This window comes from Nerophis ophidion, linkage group LG15 (genome assembly GCF_033978795.1).
Source record: "Nerophis ophidion isolate RoL-2023_Sa linkage group LG15, RoL_Noph_v1.0, whole genome shotgun sequence".
NCBI classification, from domain to species: domain Eukaryota; kingdom Metazoa; phylum Chordata; class Actinopteri; order Syngnathiformes; family Syngnathidae; genus Nerophis; species Nerophis ophidion.
The window spans coordinates 16612591-16629805 of NC_084625.1; the positions used below are offsets into that span (position 1 = coordinate 16612591).

At 38.7% G+C, this 17215-nt stretch overlaps 1 protein-coding gene and 1 long non-coding RNA gene across 4 annotated transcripts in view; one reads left to right on the forward strand and one right to left on the reverse strand.

The window, feature by feature from the left end:
• Positions 1–17215, forward strand: part of LOC133569315 (uncharacterized) — a 28697-nt gene that overhangs the window by 10608 nt on the left and 874 nt on the right. The window contains exons 2-3 of one of the 2 annotated variants that reach the window (XR_009809794.1): positions 10125–10246; positions 16270–17003. This is a non-coding gene — a long non-coding RNA (uncharacterized LOC133569315). Of the gene's footprint in view, positions 1–10124; positions 10247–16269; positions 17004–17215 lie in introns of those variants that run through there. The other variant, XR_009809793.1, reaches the window with a different exon arrangement.
• cnksr2a (connector enhancer of kinase suppressor of Ras 2a) overlaps positions 1–17215 on the reverse strand; it is a 100893-nt gene that overhangs the window by 4908 nt on the left and 78770 nt on the right. For both annotated transcript variants that reach the window (XM_061921547.1, XM_061921548.1), the window contains exons 22-23: positions 11038–11265; positions 10724–10911 (exon numbers count right to left, since the gene is read on the reverse strand). In XM_061921547.1, coding sequence (XP_061777531.1) covers positions 10724–10911; positions 11038–11265 — 416 coding nt within the window. The remainder of the gene's footprint in view (positions 1–10723; positions 10912–11037; positions 11266–17215) is intronic.

The window sequence follows — 17215 nt, forward strand, 5'->3', positions numbered from 1 at the left end:
TCGCTTCTTTTCTTTCTCCTATGTCCCCCCCTCCCTTGTGGAGGGGGTCCGGTCCGATGACCATGGATGAAGTACTGGCTGTCCAGAGTCGAGACCCAGGATGGACCGCTCGTCGGGACCCAGGATGGACCGCTCGCCTGTATCGGTTGGGGACATCTCTACGCTGCTGATCCGCCTCCGCTTGAGATGGTTTCCTGTGGACGGGACTCTCGCTGCTGTCTTGGATCCGCTTGAACTGAACTCTCGCGGCTGTGTTGGAGCAACTATGGATTGAACTTTCACAGTATCATGTTAGACCAGCTCGACATCCATTGCTTTCGGTCCCCTAGAGGGGGGGGGGGGTTTGCCCACATCTGAGGTCCTCTCCAAGGTTTCTCATAGTCAGCATTGTCACTGGCGTCCCACTGGATGTGAATTCTCCCTGCCCACTGGGTGTGAGTTTTCCTTGCCCTTTTGTGGGTTCTTCCGAGGATGTTGTAGTCGTAATGATTTGTGCAGTCCTTTGAGACATTTGTGATTTGGGGCTATATAAATAAACATTGATTGACATTGATTGATTTATTTAATTTAAATTGCCTTTCAAATGTCTATTCTTGGTGTTGGGTTTTATCAAATACATTTCCCCCAAAAATGCGACTTATACTCCAGTGCGACTTATATATGTTTTTTTCCTTCTTTATTATGCATTTTCGGCAGGTGTGACTTATACTCCGGAGCGACTTATACTCCAAAAACTACGGTATATTTTAGCGCAGCTCAAGATTTGTTGTAATAAACCATTGGGGAAATGACGAGAATTTCCCTTAGTTGTGTTTGTATTGGCAAAAGGGTGTGGCACGAACTAAGGAAAAAAGCATTACATTTTGTCACGGCTCCTGGCACGATAGCCACGTTTAATTTTTGTATTTATTTGTCAAAGTAGAAAACAAGGAGCTTCTCCTTTAGTCAAGTGTTCATAGTATATTTGTGTGGAAAATTATGCAAAATGAACCGGACCAAATCCCTGTAAAAGAAGGCGAAGCTGTATGGCATGGACCGAGGAAAAAAACATTACATTTTGGCACGTCTCAAGAAACTAGGTCGAAGGGGTTGTTTAACTAATGAATGTGGACACAGTGAGCTTTTGCTTTGCTCATATTTGTGTGTGTGTTTTTTGTGTGGAGTATTATGCAAAACTTACTGAACCGATCCCAAAGCAAATGGCAAAGGGCTTGGCGATACGGACCAAAACTGATATCCCGGTATTTTAAGGCTGAAAGATGATATACAAAGTATATCGGTATTTTACACAAAACGTGTTTAGTCTAAACCAGGGGTCACCAACGCGGTGCCCGCGGGCACCAGGTAGCCCGTAAAGACCAGATGAGTAGCCCGCTGGCCTGTTTTAAAAATAGCTCAAAGAGCAGCACTTACCAGTGAGCTGCCTCTTTTTTTTTCTACTCTTTTTTATTAACTAGCAAGCTGGTCTCGTTTTGCTCGATATTTTTAATTCTAAGAAAGACAAAACTCGAATAAAATTTGAAAATACAAGAAAATATTTTAAAGACTTGGTCTTCACTTTTTTAAATAAATGAATTTATTTTTTTACTTTGCTTCTTATAACTTTCAGAAAGACAATTTTAGAGAAAAAATACAACCTTAAAAATAATTTTAGGATTTTTAACCACATATACCTTTTTACCTTTTAATTTTCTTCCTCTTCTTTCTTGACAATTTAAATCGATCTTCAAATAAATGTATTTTTATTATTGTAAAGCATAATAAATACATTTTAATTTAATTCTTCATTTTACTTCTGTTTTTTCGACAAAGAATATTGGAAAATATTTCTCCAAACTTATTATGATTAAAATTCTAAAAAAATATTCTGGCAAATTTAGAAAATCTGTAGAATCAAATTTAAATCTTAGTTCAAAGTCTTTTGAATTTATTTTAAAATTTTTGCTCTGGAAAATCTAGAAGAAATAATGATTTGTCTTTGTTAGACATATAGCTTGGTCCAATTTGTTATATATTCTAACAAAGTGCAGATTGGATTTTAACCTATTTAAAACATGTCATCAAAATTCTAAAATTAATCTTAATCAGGAAAAATTACTAATGATGTTCCATAAATTCTTGTTTTAATTTTTTCTAAAATATTCGAATTAGCTAGTTTTGCTCTTCATTTTTTTCGGTTGAATTTTGAATTTTATAGAGTCGAAATTGAAGATAAACTATGTTTCAAAATTTAATTTTCATTTTTTTCGTGTTTATCCTCTTTTAAATCGTTCAATTAAGTGTTTTTTTCAACATTTATTCTCGACAAAAAACTTTCCGTAAAAGGAAAAAAATGTACGACGGAATAACAGACAGAAATACCCATTTTTATATGTTTATATAGATTTATTTATTAAAGGTAAATTGAGCAAAATGGCTATTTCTGGCAATTTATTTAAGTGTGTATCAAACTGGTAGCCCTTCGCATTAATCAGAAACCAAGAAGTAGCTCTTGTTTTCAAAAAGGTTGGTGACCCCTGGTCTAAACTCAACACGACATGACTGTTACTACCAGCCTTCGGAAAATTTCTTAAAAAAAAGTAATTAATTATAGTTACTTGTTAATTAACCAAAAAAGTAATTTAATTACTAATGCAGTGGTTCTTAACCTTGTTGGAGGTACCGAACCCCACCAGTTTCCTATGTGCATTCACCGAATTCTTATTTAGTGAAAAATAAAATGTTTTTTTTTTTTTCAAATTCAAAACAAAGTTCTACGTTTTTGGTAACACTTTAGTACGGGGAACATATTCTAAGTCAGTGGTTCTCAACCTTTTTTCAGTGAAGTACCCCCTGTGAACCTTTTTTAATTCAAGTACCCCCTAATCACAGCAAAGCATTTTTAGTTGAAAAAAAGAGATATAGATGTAAAATACAGCACTATGTCATCATTTTCCGATTTATTAAATCGTATAACAGTGCAAAATATTGCTCATTTGTAGTGGTCTTTCTTGAACCATTTGGAAAAAAAGATGTAAAAATAACTAAAAACTTGTTGAAAAATAAACAAGTGATTCAATTTTAAATACAGATTTCTAGACATAGAAGTAATCATCGACTTAAAGTGCCCTCTTTGGGGATTGTAATAAAGATCCATCTGGATTCATGAACTTAATTCTAAACATTTCTTCACAAAAACGAAATCTTTAACATCAATATTTATGGAACATGTCCACAAAAAATCTGGCTGTCAACACTGACGGTTGCATTGTTGCATTTCTTTTCACAGTTTATGAACTTACATTCACATTTTGTTGAAATATTATTCAATAAATATATTTATAAAGGATTTTTGAATTGTTGCTATTTTTAGAATATTTTTGTAAAAATCTCATGTACCCCTTGGCATACCTTCAAGTACCCCCAGGGGTACGCGTACTCCCATTTGAGTACCACTGTTCTAAGTAGCAAATACTTAATTTAGAGTTATTTGGACACTAGGGGAACATATTCTAAGATAAAGACTTAATTTAGAGTTATTTGGTTAGGGTTAAGGTCAGGGTTAGAGGGTTAGGGTTATAATAAGGCCATGCCGAATAAGGCATTAATAAGAACTTAATGACTAGTTAAGAGCCAATGTGTTACTAATTTGCATGTTAATAAGCACCTATATTAATGGTGATTATGTTCCCCATACTAAAGTGTTAGCATGTTTTTTTTACTGGTGCACAAAATGAACTGTGCATGAACATCACCTTATTAAAACAACAAAACCAACACAAAACTGGAAACAAATTACACACCTGCACATCAGTCAGCTGTTGCCGTATCAGTAATACGCCGATCGGGAGAAGTTTGTATTCAAACGTTGAGTCGGGTGTGTTTTGACCTCCGCCGCACTCCTTAGGCCGACTCACCGAACCCGTAGGGTTCCATCGAACCCTGGTTAAGAACCACTGTACTAATGGAATTACTATGGAAATTAATTAAGATGTTACTTTATATAAAACTTCAAGGAAATATCATGCACAATTTCATATGAGTTGGTGTGTGTGGGCCTTTAAAGGTGGAGTCTGTTGCTTTAGCAGTTAGCAGCGGTAGTTAGACGGCTCTGACGGCTGCACTGTTGAATCTTTTAACCGGATTGTGTTACGGTATAGCTCGGTTGGTAGAGTGGCCGTGCCAGCAACTTGAGGGTTCCAGGTTCGATTCCCGCTTCAGCCATCCTAGTCACTGCCGTTGTGTCCTTGGGCAAGACACTTTACCCACGTGCTCCCAGTGCCACCCACACTGGTTTAAATGTAATTAAGATATTGGGTTTCACTATGTAAAGCGCTTTGAGTCACTAGAGAAAAGCGCTATATAAATATAATTCACTTCACTTCACTTCACTTGTGGTTAATAAATAAATCGAATGTACTTTGATGGCTGTAATATGTTATTGTCCACAAACAGGGTATTGTTTGGACTGAAAGCTTTTCAGTTAATTCAGGGGTCCCCTAACTACGGCCGAAACAACTGGCCTGCCAGCGTCCAAAATCCGTCCCGAAGGAAGTCCCAAGTAAAAAAAAAAAAAAGAAAAAAAGTTTGTTTTTTAAAATCTGCCTTCTGTAATCCATTTTCTACTGCTTGCTCAGGCAAATCATATTGTCTAAAAATGCATTTTCCCATCTATAATGGGACATCATCACGCTTGAGATATATATATATATAAATTGGCCCTAGTGTGTGAATGTGAGTGTGAATGTTGTCTGTCTATCTGTGTTGGCCCTGCGATGAGCTGGCGACTTGTCCAGGATGTACCCCGCCTTCTGCCCGATTGTAGCTGAGATAGGCGCCAGCGCCCCCCGCGACCCCGAAAGGGAATAAGCGGTAGAAATGGATGGATATATATATTAGAGATGCGCGGTTTGCGGTCACAACCGCGGAGTCCACGGATAAACCGCGGATAAACCGCGGGTTGGGCGGGTGACATGACGAAAAAATTGATTTTAAATAAATTCGAGCGGGTGGCGGTTGAACCAATTCGGAAATATATATTGTAATAATCCCAGGAATGTAGGCTCATACAACTTCTTCGTTTGTCTTGTCTTTATTGCACAAGATGTAATACAACCACGCAACAGCTCTCATGTCTCTAACGCTTTTCCCGGGACAACTCGAACTCTCACTTCCTGTCGAAAACGTCACTTCCCTATCTCTCCCGGAAGTCCCGCCTCCCAGCCAAAGTCATTGGCTAACACCCCGTAGCCAGCCGCTACATTATACATAGTTAAATGTTATGTTGAAGAGGTTCATTTAGCCTACTGACGTGTATTTATAAATGGTTGATTTATATAGGCTAGTAGGTAAAGTGTTGTACCTGACAACTCTTGCTGGTACAATCCATATAACACGTCACAGACGACGTCACGCTAACATCACGTGACACCTCTGATGAAGGCTGCAGAAGCAAGGTAGCCCAAACTTGTCAGATACAACACTTTAACTTACTAGCCTATAGAAATCAACCATTTATAAATAGTTAAATGTTGTTACTCACATACGAAAAATGAGCAGCACTCTTTGAAACAGTATGTGAGCATACTTTTATTTTGAAGTGTCTTGCTGGGCTGTCGACGGATGTAAGGAAGCTACTTCAGGTATTTGTCATTTGTTGGTATTTCACTTGGTAAAATGTTTGATCCACATGCTGTGCATGTTATTATTTTTACGTTTGTAACGTGCTTTATTTATTACAGTTTTCACGGTAAATTTGAAGGGAAAGTAAGTCTTCAAATAAATCACTTCAAGAAAGCCATTGTGTCTGTGCTATTTGGAGGGAGTTACACTTTCTAACCTCACTAATGCCTTGCATCGTCTATATTTGACATATAACAATGGGCGGGTGGCGGGCGGCTGTGGCTTTGATGAAATGTTGGTTCGGGTGGGTGGCGGGTGGATGGCGGGTGGATGATGACTTTAGTGATGCGGTTGCGGATGATATAATTGCCTATTCGCGCATCAGTTTATTTTATTGTGGTGCTGGTTGTTGCTTTCATTACCAACAATATATTTCTTGCATTAAAATTGCTGTGCTTTTGACACTGTCTTTTTTTACATAAAACCACGTCTAAAGTAGTGTGAGACATTACATCAAAAGTATCGCTAACAGTCTGGGGCTGTATTTATCAAGCGTCTTAGAGTGTCATTTTACACTGAAGTCTTGAGAATTTGCGAAATTTAGTCCTTCTCTCATACTTAAGAATTAAAGCTATTTATCAACTTTCTTAAGTCTGAGAATCACTCCTACTCTCCACAATATTTAAGAGACCTTCAGATGTGTCCTAAGTGGTTAGGAGTTGCCAAAGGGGGACAGCACTGAGGCGAGAGAGACGTGCGCGAACGTTCAGGGAGTGGAAGGATGTCCTGGCTTTGTTTGATGGCGAGCAGCTGATCAAACGGTATCGTTTAGACAAAGCGGGTATCTATACAAAATCTGTAATCTGTAATAGATGCAAACAATCTCCAGCTGATCATGTCCATATGTTCTGGTCCTGCTCTAAATTATGTTCCTTTCGGGAGGACATTTTTGACACTATCGGAAAGGCATAAGGTCAAGACTTTCCCTCCAACCCATTATCAGCCATTTTCGGCATATGCCCTGATAACACGTGCCCTGTACCACTAAAACGCGCTGTGGCTTTTACGACCTTGCTGGCCAGGCGACTGATCTTGTTCAATTGGAAGCTGGCTCACCCCCCATCACATGGCAGTTGGATTAAAGAGGTTCTTTACAATTTAAAATTGGAAAAACGTAGGTTTCAACTAAATGGCTGTGCTCAAGTGTTTGAAAATTCATGGAGTCCCTTCTTATTGTATTACAACTCTCTTGACTTATGTCCAGACAGAGATGAGGAATAATCTCCCTTTTATTTAGTACTATTATTATTTTTTTTCTCCCTTTCTCTCTCCTTTTAGTCTCTCTCTGTCTTTGGTCTTGTATGGGTGTGAATGTGTGTGTCTGTGTCGTCTTACTTGTTGTTTGTGCCATGTGTCCCTGGTTGGTTTGACCTGAGTGGGTGGTTTTAGGGATAAAGGTGTGAAGAACTCACTGACTTAAAAATTGTACTGTTTCGACTTGCACTTTTTTTTTCTGTATATATGAAAAAGTCAATAAAAAAAAGTTGGATTAGACAGAGCGGGTATTATTTTTGTCACAGATTTGATAAGGGGCGTCATTTCATCAGCAACATCACGCAGCAGAGATTCCACAGCAGAACTAAAGGTCATCACAATACTTCGATATCTTGCCTAATTAATGAACTGGAAAGCAAAGGAAACATTTATTTTTGATTCATTGCCAATATTGTTTGTTTGTTTTGTATTATTTTGTAGTTTACTGTCAAAATATACACTCCCATTGTCCACTTAAATTTTTCTAAGATATCTTTTTATTCTTAGACAAGGGATCCCCTTCCGTGATTGGTCATTTCTATGGACACAGAAATGACATCACCTAAAATTCCGTTTACGGCACATAGTAATGTCGTAATTCAGCTCTGAGTGTGACACTTAAGATTCTGTCTTACACTTCGCTGAAAGTGTGAGAAAGACGCTTGATAACTAAATTTTAAGTGCAGCTTTCAGCGAAGAATTTCTTTACTCATCAGTCAACTCTTAGCAGACTTCTTAGGAGTAATTCTAAGAAGCTTGATAAATACGGCCCCTGATCTAGTATGGACCAAAGGAATCTGACTGTTTAAAAAATTGTATATGTGTGAAAACTTTCACATAATTAAAACAAAGCACTGCGGAGGCCCACGGCGGGTGTTGATGCTCAGTGCTTTGAGTGTCAAAGTGAAGAAATTCAACAAAGCGCGGGTAAACGGCAGGAGTAAGTATCAAAGGCAGCATCAAAAGATGTTATATATCGGTATGGTGATATTGTCTCAAATGCATACTGTGTCTCCTTATAAAATATACCGGTATAACTCGTAATACCGATATACCGCCCAGCCCCCATCCTTCAGTCATGTTTGCGTGGCAAGATTATGTGGATAATTATGCAAAACATACTAAACCAATGTTTTAATTTCTTTGCAAAATGTTGTGGCACAGACAAAAAAAACTCCAGAACATTTTTACGTGTCTCAAGAAATGAGATCCCCTTTGTTTTGTTTTTTTAATTAACCCATGTGGAAATGATGGGCTTCTCCTTTAGTCATGTTTGTATGGTTTGTGTGGAAAATTAGGCAAAAGTCTACTAAATCGTTCCTGCAAAAATTGGGCCTAGGTGGGTGGCGCAGACTAAAAAAAAGAAACCATTAATATTGGTGCGTCTTAAGACACCAAATCCAAAGTTTGTTAGTACATTTAGCTTGTCATGTAGTTTTGACGTGCCTTACAAATTAGAATTGGATCAATGGTTTTTTTTTGTAATTAATCCATGTGGAAAACTGATAAGCATCTCCATTAGTCATGTTTGTATGGTTTTGAGTGGAAAATTATTTAAAAACTTAAAAAACGGATGGTTGGATGAAGCAATCCTTCAAAGAATTGCCAAAGGGCTGTGGCACAGACCAAAAAAGAAACCATTACATTTTGACATGCTTTAAGAAATTAGAGTAATGTTTTTCTTTTATTACTAATTCATGTGGAAACAAGGGTTTTTGTACTGATGTGTGAAAATTTAAGCAAAAATTGCTAAATTCATCCTTCAAAAATTTGGCAAGGAGCTGTGGCAGAGGCCAAATAACAAACCGTTACAATGTGACATGCCTTAAAGATTAGAAATAGATCCAACGTTTTGTATTTAATCCTCGTGGAAATGTTACCCGTCTCCTTTTGTTATGTTGGTATGGTGTTGTGTGGAAAATTTTTCAAAAAATACTAGATCCAGCCTTAAAAAATAACAAATGGCTGAGGCACAGATCAAATTAGAAACCATTATATTTTGACTTGTCTCAAGAAATTAGATCAATGCTTTTTTTTTTCATCTATGATTATCTTTTCTTTTAATTCTTTTGTATGGGTTGTGTGGAAAATATGTATGCAAGATAGCTTTAGAATGCAAAAAATACTAAGCCTATTCGGTAGAGAGGTACCAAAGAAGAAACCATTAAATGTTAGTGCGGCTTAAGACACAAGTGTATTTTTCGGACTATAAATTGCAGTATTTTTCATAGTTTGGCCAGGGGTGCGACTTATACTCAGGAGCGACTTATGTGTGAAATTATTAACACATTACTGTAAAATATCAAATAATATTATTTAGCTCATTCACGTAAGGGACTAGACGTATAAGATTTCTTTAGATTTAACGATTAGGAGTGACAGATTGTTTGGTAAACGTATAGCATGTTCTATATGTTATAGTTATTTGAATGACTCTTACCATAATATGTTACGTTAACATACCAAGCACCTTCTCAGATGGTTATTTATGCGTCATATAACGTACACTTATTCAGCCTGTTGTTCATTATTCTTTATTTATTTTAAATTGCCTTTCAAATGTCTATTCTTGGTGTTGGGTTTTATCAAATAAATTTCCCCCCAAAATGCAACTTATACTCCAGTGCGAACTATGTATGTTTTATACTCCGAAAAATACGGTAATCAATTTGGAAAAGATAAGCCTCTCTTTTAGTCATGTTTTTTTGTGAGGGTGGATAATGCGAAAAATAAACTAATCTTTACAAAATTTGCCAAAGGGGTGCAGGGCAGACCAGGGGAAGACAACTTGACATTTTATTGTGGCTCAGTCAAAACACTACAGTAGATTCAAGCTTCCTTTGTAATTGAGCCATGTGGAAATGATGAGTTTAGTGCACATTACTGCCACTTACAAGCCTGGAGTGAAATATCATTCACTTACAACTTCCATCCATCCATCCATTTTCTTCCGCTTGTCCCTTAAGGGGATGCGAAAGGTGCTGGAGCCTTTCTCTTGAAATGTATTATATTTTTCTTTTTAGCTTTAGGCCCATCTTCATCGATCGCAAAGGTAATTTTGGGCTCCCGAAGGAAATCAGGTCTGCACTCTGCCGAGTAAAGTGCTCTGACATTGGAATGTTTTTTTTTTTTAGTTGACAGGTTTAAACTGAGTTGCTTCTCATACTGCCGTTTGCCTTATTACTCCAATGCCTTTGTTGTTCCCACAGCAAAAGGAGCTCACCCAAAGTCAAACCCGATAAACAACAACAATGCAGGGTTTTGGAAGACGACGGTGTCTGTTCGGGAACTGATTCTTCCTCACCTCCCCAAACTCAGCGTATATTCTTTGGTAAAGTCACACCAGACAGGAGACTAACACAAAAGCTCCTTAATCCGACCTGCACTGTGACACAAAAGCAGCCATAGCCACAAATCCTTGCAAAAAAGCTCATAAGCAAAGACGCCCCCTTCATGCGGCAGCAGTCCCTGCCGGAGGACAAATAGCATCAACAACACGCAACACAACAGAACAGCTCAGAGGCTAACACAAGCACAGCTCATATAGCATGAACGCACAGATGGCTGCTTTGTGATGCAAAAAAACAGGGGACACACTTGAGACAAGGACGGTGCTCAAGATAGCAAGGTAGCACATACATCTTGTTGGGAGCAAAAAATTAAAAACAGGGAATAAATCACCGAATGTTTGCAAAGAGTCACACATTTTAAGGAGGTAACTAAATGACAATACTAATCAGGGGAATTTATCATAATTATGTGAAGTGTCAAAGTGTAGTGAGTTGTCCACTCGTGTACATGCACCAACCTTCAGCGTGGAGCTCAGTATGCGGAGGCGGTGCAGACGATCGTTAAGCTGCGGGTCGGCGGTCCGCCGCAGGAAGGACTGCCTGAACTCCGACTGACCTCTGACCTCGGATTCCCGGCCCAGCGGACACACGCCGCCTTGCTCGCACGCACGGAACAGGTCGCCGAGGGACGCACCCTCGCTGCCACCTGCGGCAGAGAAGAAACGTTGGTGCGGTGCATGGACCGGACTGTTGCCGTGGCTACAAGCGAGGCTTTCACCAAACATTCATCCACCCACGTTGCAACTCGTGTGTGTGTGAGTGATGCACTCACTGCTGTACGTTTGCTGCTCGTCTTTGGCGGGCGGCACCAGCAGTGTGTGTAGGTTGCTGTCGCGTGGCAGCGTGAAGCTGCGGGGTTTCCCTTCATGGGTTGCCATGGGAATGAGCCTCTGCATCGCTATTGGCAACGGTACGTTCCTTGGAGCGGGCAGCGTGTACACGGCCCCGGCCATCATGGACGTTGACCCAGCCAGACTAGGCTCCACAAAGACTGCGTCTTCTGTTGAAAGGATATCAGGTTATTGTTGAAAAAAACAAACAATTTCTCCAACATTTATGTGTAATTAATCATTTTTTACTCATGTGTAAAATGCACATTACTGCTTTGTTGTGGCACAACTAATATTTTAGTACTCTCCTGTCTAACAACAATTTTAGTCTAAGGGCCTGATTTACCAAAGGTTTGCGTGCACCAAAACACGTGCACACCTGATAGCACATGCGAAGCTGATCTACCAAACGTATGCAAAGTGGATTGTGTCTGTTTACTGAGCTAAATAAAGCGTGCAATCCATTTTGCGTTCTCGGTCCTAATTAAAATGCAAAATATATGCTGATCATCAAAACGCCCACAATACTGGGAGGAGAAGATGCAAATATAATTACTTAGCACGCGCAATGTGATTTATTTTGGGGCGGTACAGCTTGGTTGGTAGAGCGGCCGTGCCAGCAACTTGAGGGTTCCAGGTTCGATCCCCGCTTTCGCCATCCTAGTCACTGCCGTTGTGTCCTTGGGCAAGACACTTTACCCACCTGCTCCCAGTGCCACCCACACTGGTTTACAAACCCCGTTTCCACATGAGTTGGGAAATTGTGTTAAATGTAATTATAAACGGAATACAATGATTTGCACATCCTTTTCAAACCATATTCAATTGAATATGCTACAAAGACAAGATATTTGATGTTCAAACTCATAAACTTTATTTATTTTTGCAAATAATCCTTAACTTAGAATTTCATGACTGCGACACGTTTCAAAGTAGTTGAGAAAGGGCATGTTCATCACCTTTTCTTTTAACAACACTCAATAAACGTTTGGGAACTGAGGAAACTTAATTGTTGAAGCTTTGAAAGTGGAATTCTTTCTCATTCTTGTTTTATGTAGAGCTTTAGTCGTTCAACAGTACGGGGTCTGTTGATAACGTTGCTTGGATGACAACATATGTTGCTCCAAAACCTGTATGGACCATTCAGCATTAATGGTGCCTTCACAGATGTGTAAGGTACCCATGCCTTGGGCACTAATACACCCCCATACCATCACAGATGCTGGCTTTTGAACTTTGCGCCTATAACAATCCGAACGGTTATTTTCCTCTTTGTTCTGGAGGACACAACGTCCACATTTTCCAAATATAATTTGAAATGTGGACTCGTCAGACCACAGAACACTTTTCCACTTTGCATCAGTCCATCTTAGAGGAGCTCGGGCCCAGCGAAGCCAGCGGCATTCCTTGGTGTTGTTGATAAATGGCTTTTGCTTTGCATAGCAGAGTTTTAAGTTGCACTTACAGATATAGCAACCAACTGTAGTTACTGACAGTGGTTTTATGAAGTGTTCCTGAGCCCATGTGGTGATATCCTTTACACAAGGATGTCGGTTTTTGATGCAGTACCGCCTGAGGGACCAAAGGTCCGTAATATCGCTTACGTGCAGTGAGGTCTCCAGATTCTCTGAACCTTTTGGTGATTTTACGGACTGTAGATGGTAAAATCCCTAAATTCCTTGCAATAGCTCGTTGAGAAATGTTGTTCTAAAACTGTTTGACAATTTGCTTACAAATTGGTGACCCTCGCCCCATCCTTGTTTGTGAATGACTGAGCATTTCACGGAAGCTGCTTTTATACCCAAACATGGCACCCACCTGTTCCCAATTAGCCTGCACACCTGTGGGATGTTCCAAATAAGTGTTTGATGAGCATTTCTCAACTTATCAGTTTTTATTGCCACCTTTCCCAACTTCTTTGTCACGTGTTGCTGGCATCAAATTCTAAAGTTAATGATTGTTTGCAAAAAAAAATGTTTATCAGTTTGAACATTAAATATCTTGTCTTTGTAGTGCATTCAATTGAATATGGGTTGAACATTTTTTGCAAATCATAGTATTCCGTTTGTATTTACATCCAACACAATTTCCCAACTCATATGGAAACGGGGTTTGTAAATGTAACTTAGATATTGGGTTTCACTATGTAAAAGCGCTTTGAGTCACTAGAGAGAAGGAATATAAATCTAATTCACTTCACTTAAACACTCATTACCGTTTTGAGAGCACTATTTGGTGTTTTTTTTAGCACATGTCAGAAGGACGTAGAAACTGACAGTTTCACACACGGCTGCAGGATTAGTGCTGGCGGTGCACAGACGACGGACAGACAACAATCCTCCGTCCTACATGTGTGTGTCAACATTTTGGATGGTCAAAAATACAAATATTAAACATATTGCCCATTCATTAGTTTCATTTTATAATTGTATTGCTGGATGATTCATGAAGCTGAATTCAATTAATTCAATCAATGCGTTTTGTCTTTACGTTGTTCGTTTTTTTGTATTTAGGTAATATATTACTCTAATGTCCCTGTGACATGATATAGCATCTGTCATTGTGCATTGTCTTGCGTTTTAGTCATTCCAGATGCACAAATGCACTGGCAATGATATTCACAGCCTTGTACACTGAATGCAAAAGTGTAAGAAAAGTGAAAGAAAAGTGTCAGTGTGCATATGTTTCTCTTGTCTAGATTACGAATCAAAAAGGGTGTTACAGAGTATAGATGTGTCCTGCTGGTTCAACACTTCACACATAAGTAGGAGCATGATAACATGAATGTGAAGAAAATTATCTTCTCAATGGTAAAATCCCCAAATGCACTGCACCACTACAGGCAACACACCAACTCATAGTCCACGCTATTTTATTTTTTGCATACGCTGTTCAGCGTGTGGTATTTGGATCTTAGTAAATCCGGCCCTAAGTGCTTCTTATGTTATATTGCTTCGCCGTAACTGCCACGGCCTGTTGTATGGATAATATATAAAACACCTTTAAAGGGGAACTGCACTTTTTTCGGAATTTTGTCCATCTTTCACAATCACTACAAGAGACAAGAACACGTCTTTTTTTTTTTTAGGATTTTAATGATGATAAAAACGCTTGGAAAATGCAGTTAATGGTAGTCACTGTTGTAGCCTTCAAAACCCTCTAAAACAGTGGTTCTCAGTGTTGACAGCTAGATTTTTTTGTGGACATGGTCCATAAATATTGTTAAAGATTTTTTTTTTGTGAAGACATTTTTAGAAATAGGTTCATGAATCCAGATGGATCTCTATTACAATCCCCAAAGAGGGCACTTTAAGTTGATAATTACTTCTATGTGTAGAAATCTTAATGTATAATTGAATCACTTGTTTATTTTTCAACAAGTTTTTAGTTATTTTTATATCTTTTTTTCCAAATAGTTCAAAAAAGACCACTACAAATGAGCAATATTTTGCACCGTTATACAATTTAATAAATCAGAAACTGATGACATAGTGCTGTGTTTTACTTCTTTATTTCTTTTTTCAACCAAAAATGCTTTGCTCTGATTAGGGGGTGATTGAATTTAAAAAATGTTCACAGGGGGTACATCACTGAAAAAAGGTTGAGAACTACTGCTCTAAAACAACTTTAAAAACCTCCATCAACGTTTTATATACACACTGTAAGTATTTATATAATGTAGTAACAGACACATTCATAACAATATGTAATATGTACAATATTTACCGTATTTTGATCATTTTAATCAATGCTTCCTCCGCACAGTGATTTCCGTTTCCATAGCAGCGCACGTCCGACTTTTGGCAACAAACGTGTGTTCCTACTCCCAGAAAAAAATGTGTGTTTTCTAATCATAGCAGACTAGGAAACAGACGATGAAGACAACTATTTTTGGACAAATGAGGATTTAAAACCTTATTTTTTTTAGGTAAATATACAGAGGACAAACTGCTGCTTCTTTATGTGAGCACGCAGTAAGGGTGAGACGTTAGAGCAGACGGAAGCCGAGAGAGTGAGGTGAAAGTGACTTGAAGCTGCAGAATGTGGAATGGGAAGCCATGCTGTTTTGACATAAATGGAGTGCTTACCCAAATAAACTGGGAAAATGGCCCTGGCCAGCTGGACCAAACACACGACTGTCAATTGCGTGAGTCACTATAATATTGATCTTGATACAAGCAGCACGTCATGCGTGGTTTTACAACTACATTACATACGCTGTCTGGCGAGCTGTATTCAAACAAAACATGAAATGTGGGCTAATACTTTACAGATACTGTAATATGATTGTTCAAGTTTTTCAGTCACTCCAAAATGGTGTGTTATCGCTGTGTTGTGTATTACAAATTCAAACGCGTTTTGTGCTGACGTAGAAGCTAGCTTATCTCCTTCCACAATTAGCTTTTACGGCTAGTACTGAAGCACGTTGATGTGTTACGACGATAGAAAAAGAGTTCCTCCGTGTTCGCTCTTACAATAGCAATGTTGCTACAAATTGGTTATTATACGAGTTACGGAACGTAAATGAAGTACTGTTGACGGTTTTTAATGCATTTTTAAAGTGATTTAAAGGTGGAATTGATTGCTCCCATTTGAAGCATTGCTGTCCACTTACAAAGAGCAGATTTTTACAAGGTAAAATGCAAAAAAGATAAAATAATTTGTCATCTTGTCTTTCATAATGATTGTGAACGATAGGCGAAATCTAAAAAAAGTGCAGTTCTCCTTTAAATTCCCCTGCTGCATTCCACAAGACCTGCAAAGCTATCTTTGGTCATGTTCCCAGAACCCGCCGCCCCACCTTTCGAGAGCATAGGACAAGGACGCTTGTGATGGCGAAGATCATCAATTTATATTGTATTTGTTTTTTATTATAAGTTACTCTCCAAATGGGTTTTTGTTATTGATGCTGTATTATTGCCTTTCCTAAAGTTTAAACAAAAACATTCCTGTTTTTGCTAATATCACAATCATTGTCTTTTGCTCCTTCGCCCCAACTCCTCGTTCTCTGTCTTCATTTTCCCGAGGCAGATATAAGGGTCTGGAAGTTTATTTGTCCCTCTTTCGCTTTCTCTTTTCTCTCTGTTAGCAGCGTAGACTTGCTTCTCTGTGCACTGATGTTATTTATGACCTCAAATAAATACTTATAAGACCATACTTGCCAACCCTCACAGATTTTCCGGGAGACTCCTGAAATTCAGCGCCTCTCCCGAAAACCTCCCAGGACAAATTTTCTCCAGAAAATCTCCGGAAATTTAGGCGGACTTGGAGGCCACGCCCCCTCCAGCTCCAGACCTGACTCAATGTTGTGACCCTCTTAAACAGGACAATACTGTCATCTACTGTACATAGAATATAATGTAAATATATTCTACATTTAAGTGCAGTCAAGGAACATATGCATTAGGGAGTCTGTTCTGAAGCCCACAGTAAAGAGACATAACTTCATCACGTCGCCTGGTTATTGACTCCAACCCAAAATATTACACCGTCGACGGGCAAAATGAAGAAATACGCTTGCAAGTTCCAGAACGATTGGAAACAAGAATTTCAGTTTATCCAGGAGAGTTCGAAGGGGAAGGGATATGTTGCCTGTAAATCTTGTAGAACAGACTTCTCTATTGAACACGGCGGCCGAACGGATATACTCAGCCATGAACGGTCAGTCAGCGAAGCACAAAGCGTCTGCAGCGCAGCATCGTTCACAACCCAGTATTACGGCCCACCTCGCAAAATGGAGACCCGATGGTGTATCTTATGCTGAGACAAAGATGGCTATGCTGATAGCTGCAAGCAACGTCCCGTTCTCATTTGCGGATGTCTACAACAAATCCGTGAAGGATGTTCCTGGATTCGGAGATCGCTTGCCAATACGCAAATGGCAGAACAAAGGTTACTCAAATAGTGAAAGGTAAGTGTTTTTTTTTTTTTTAGTAACCAGCAAGCACAGTACAGTTAGTAGAACAACTGTGTTTTTATTATTGTGTATTTGATAGGTGCCGTCGAAAATTTAACTATTTTTTTAATTTATATACTTTAATAAAATAAATATATATATAGCTAGAATTTACTGAAAGTCAAGTATTTCATACACACATATATATATATATATATATATAT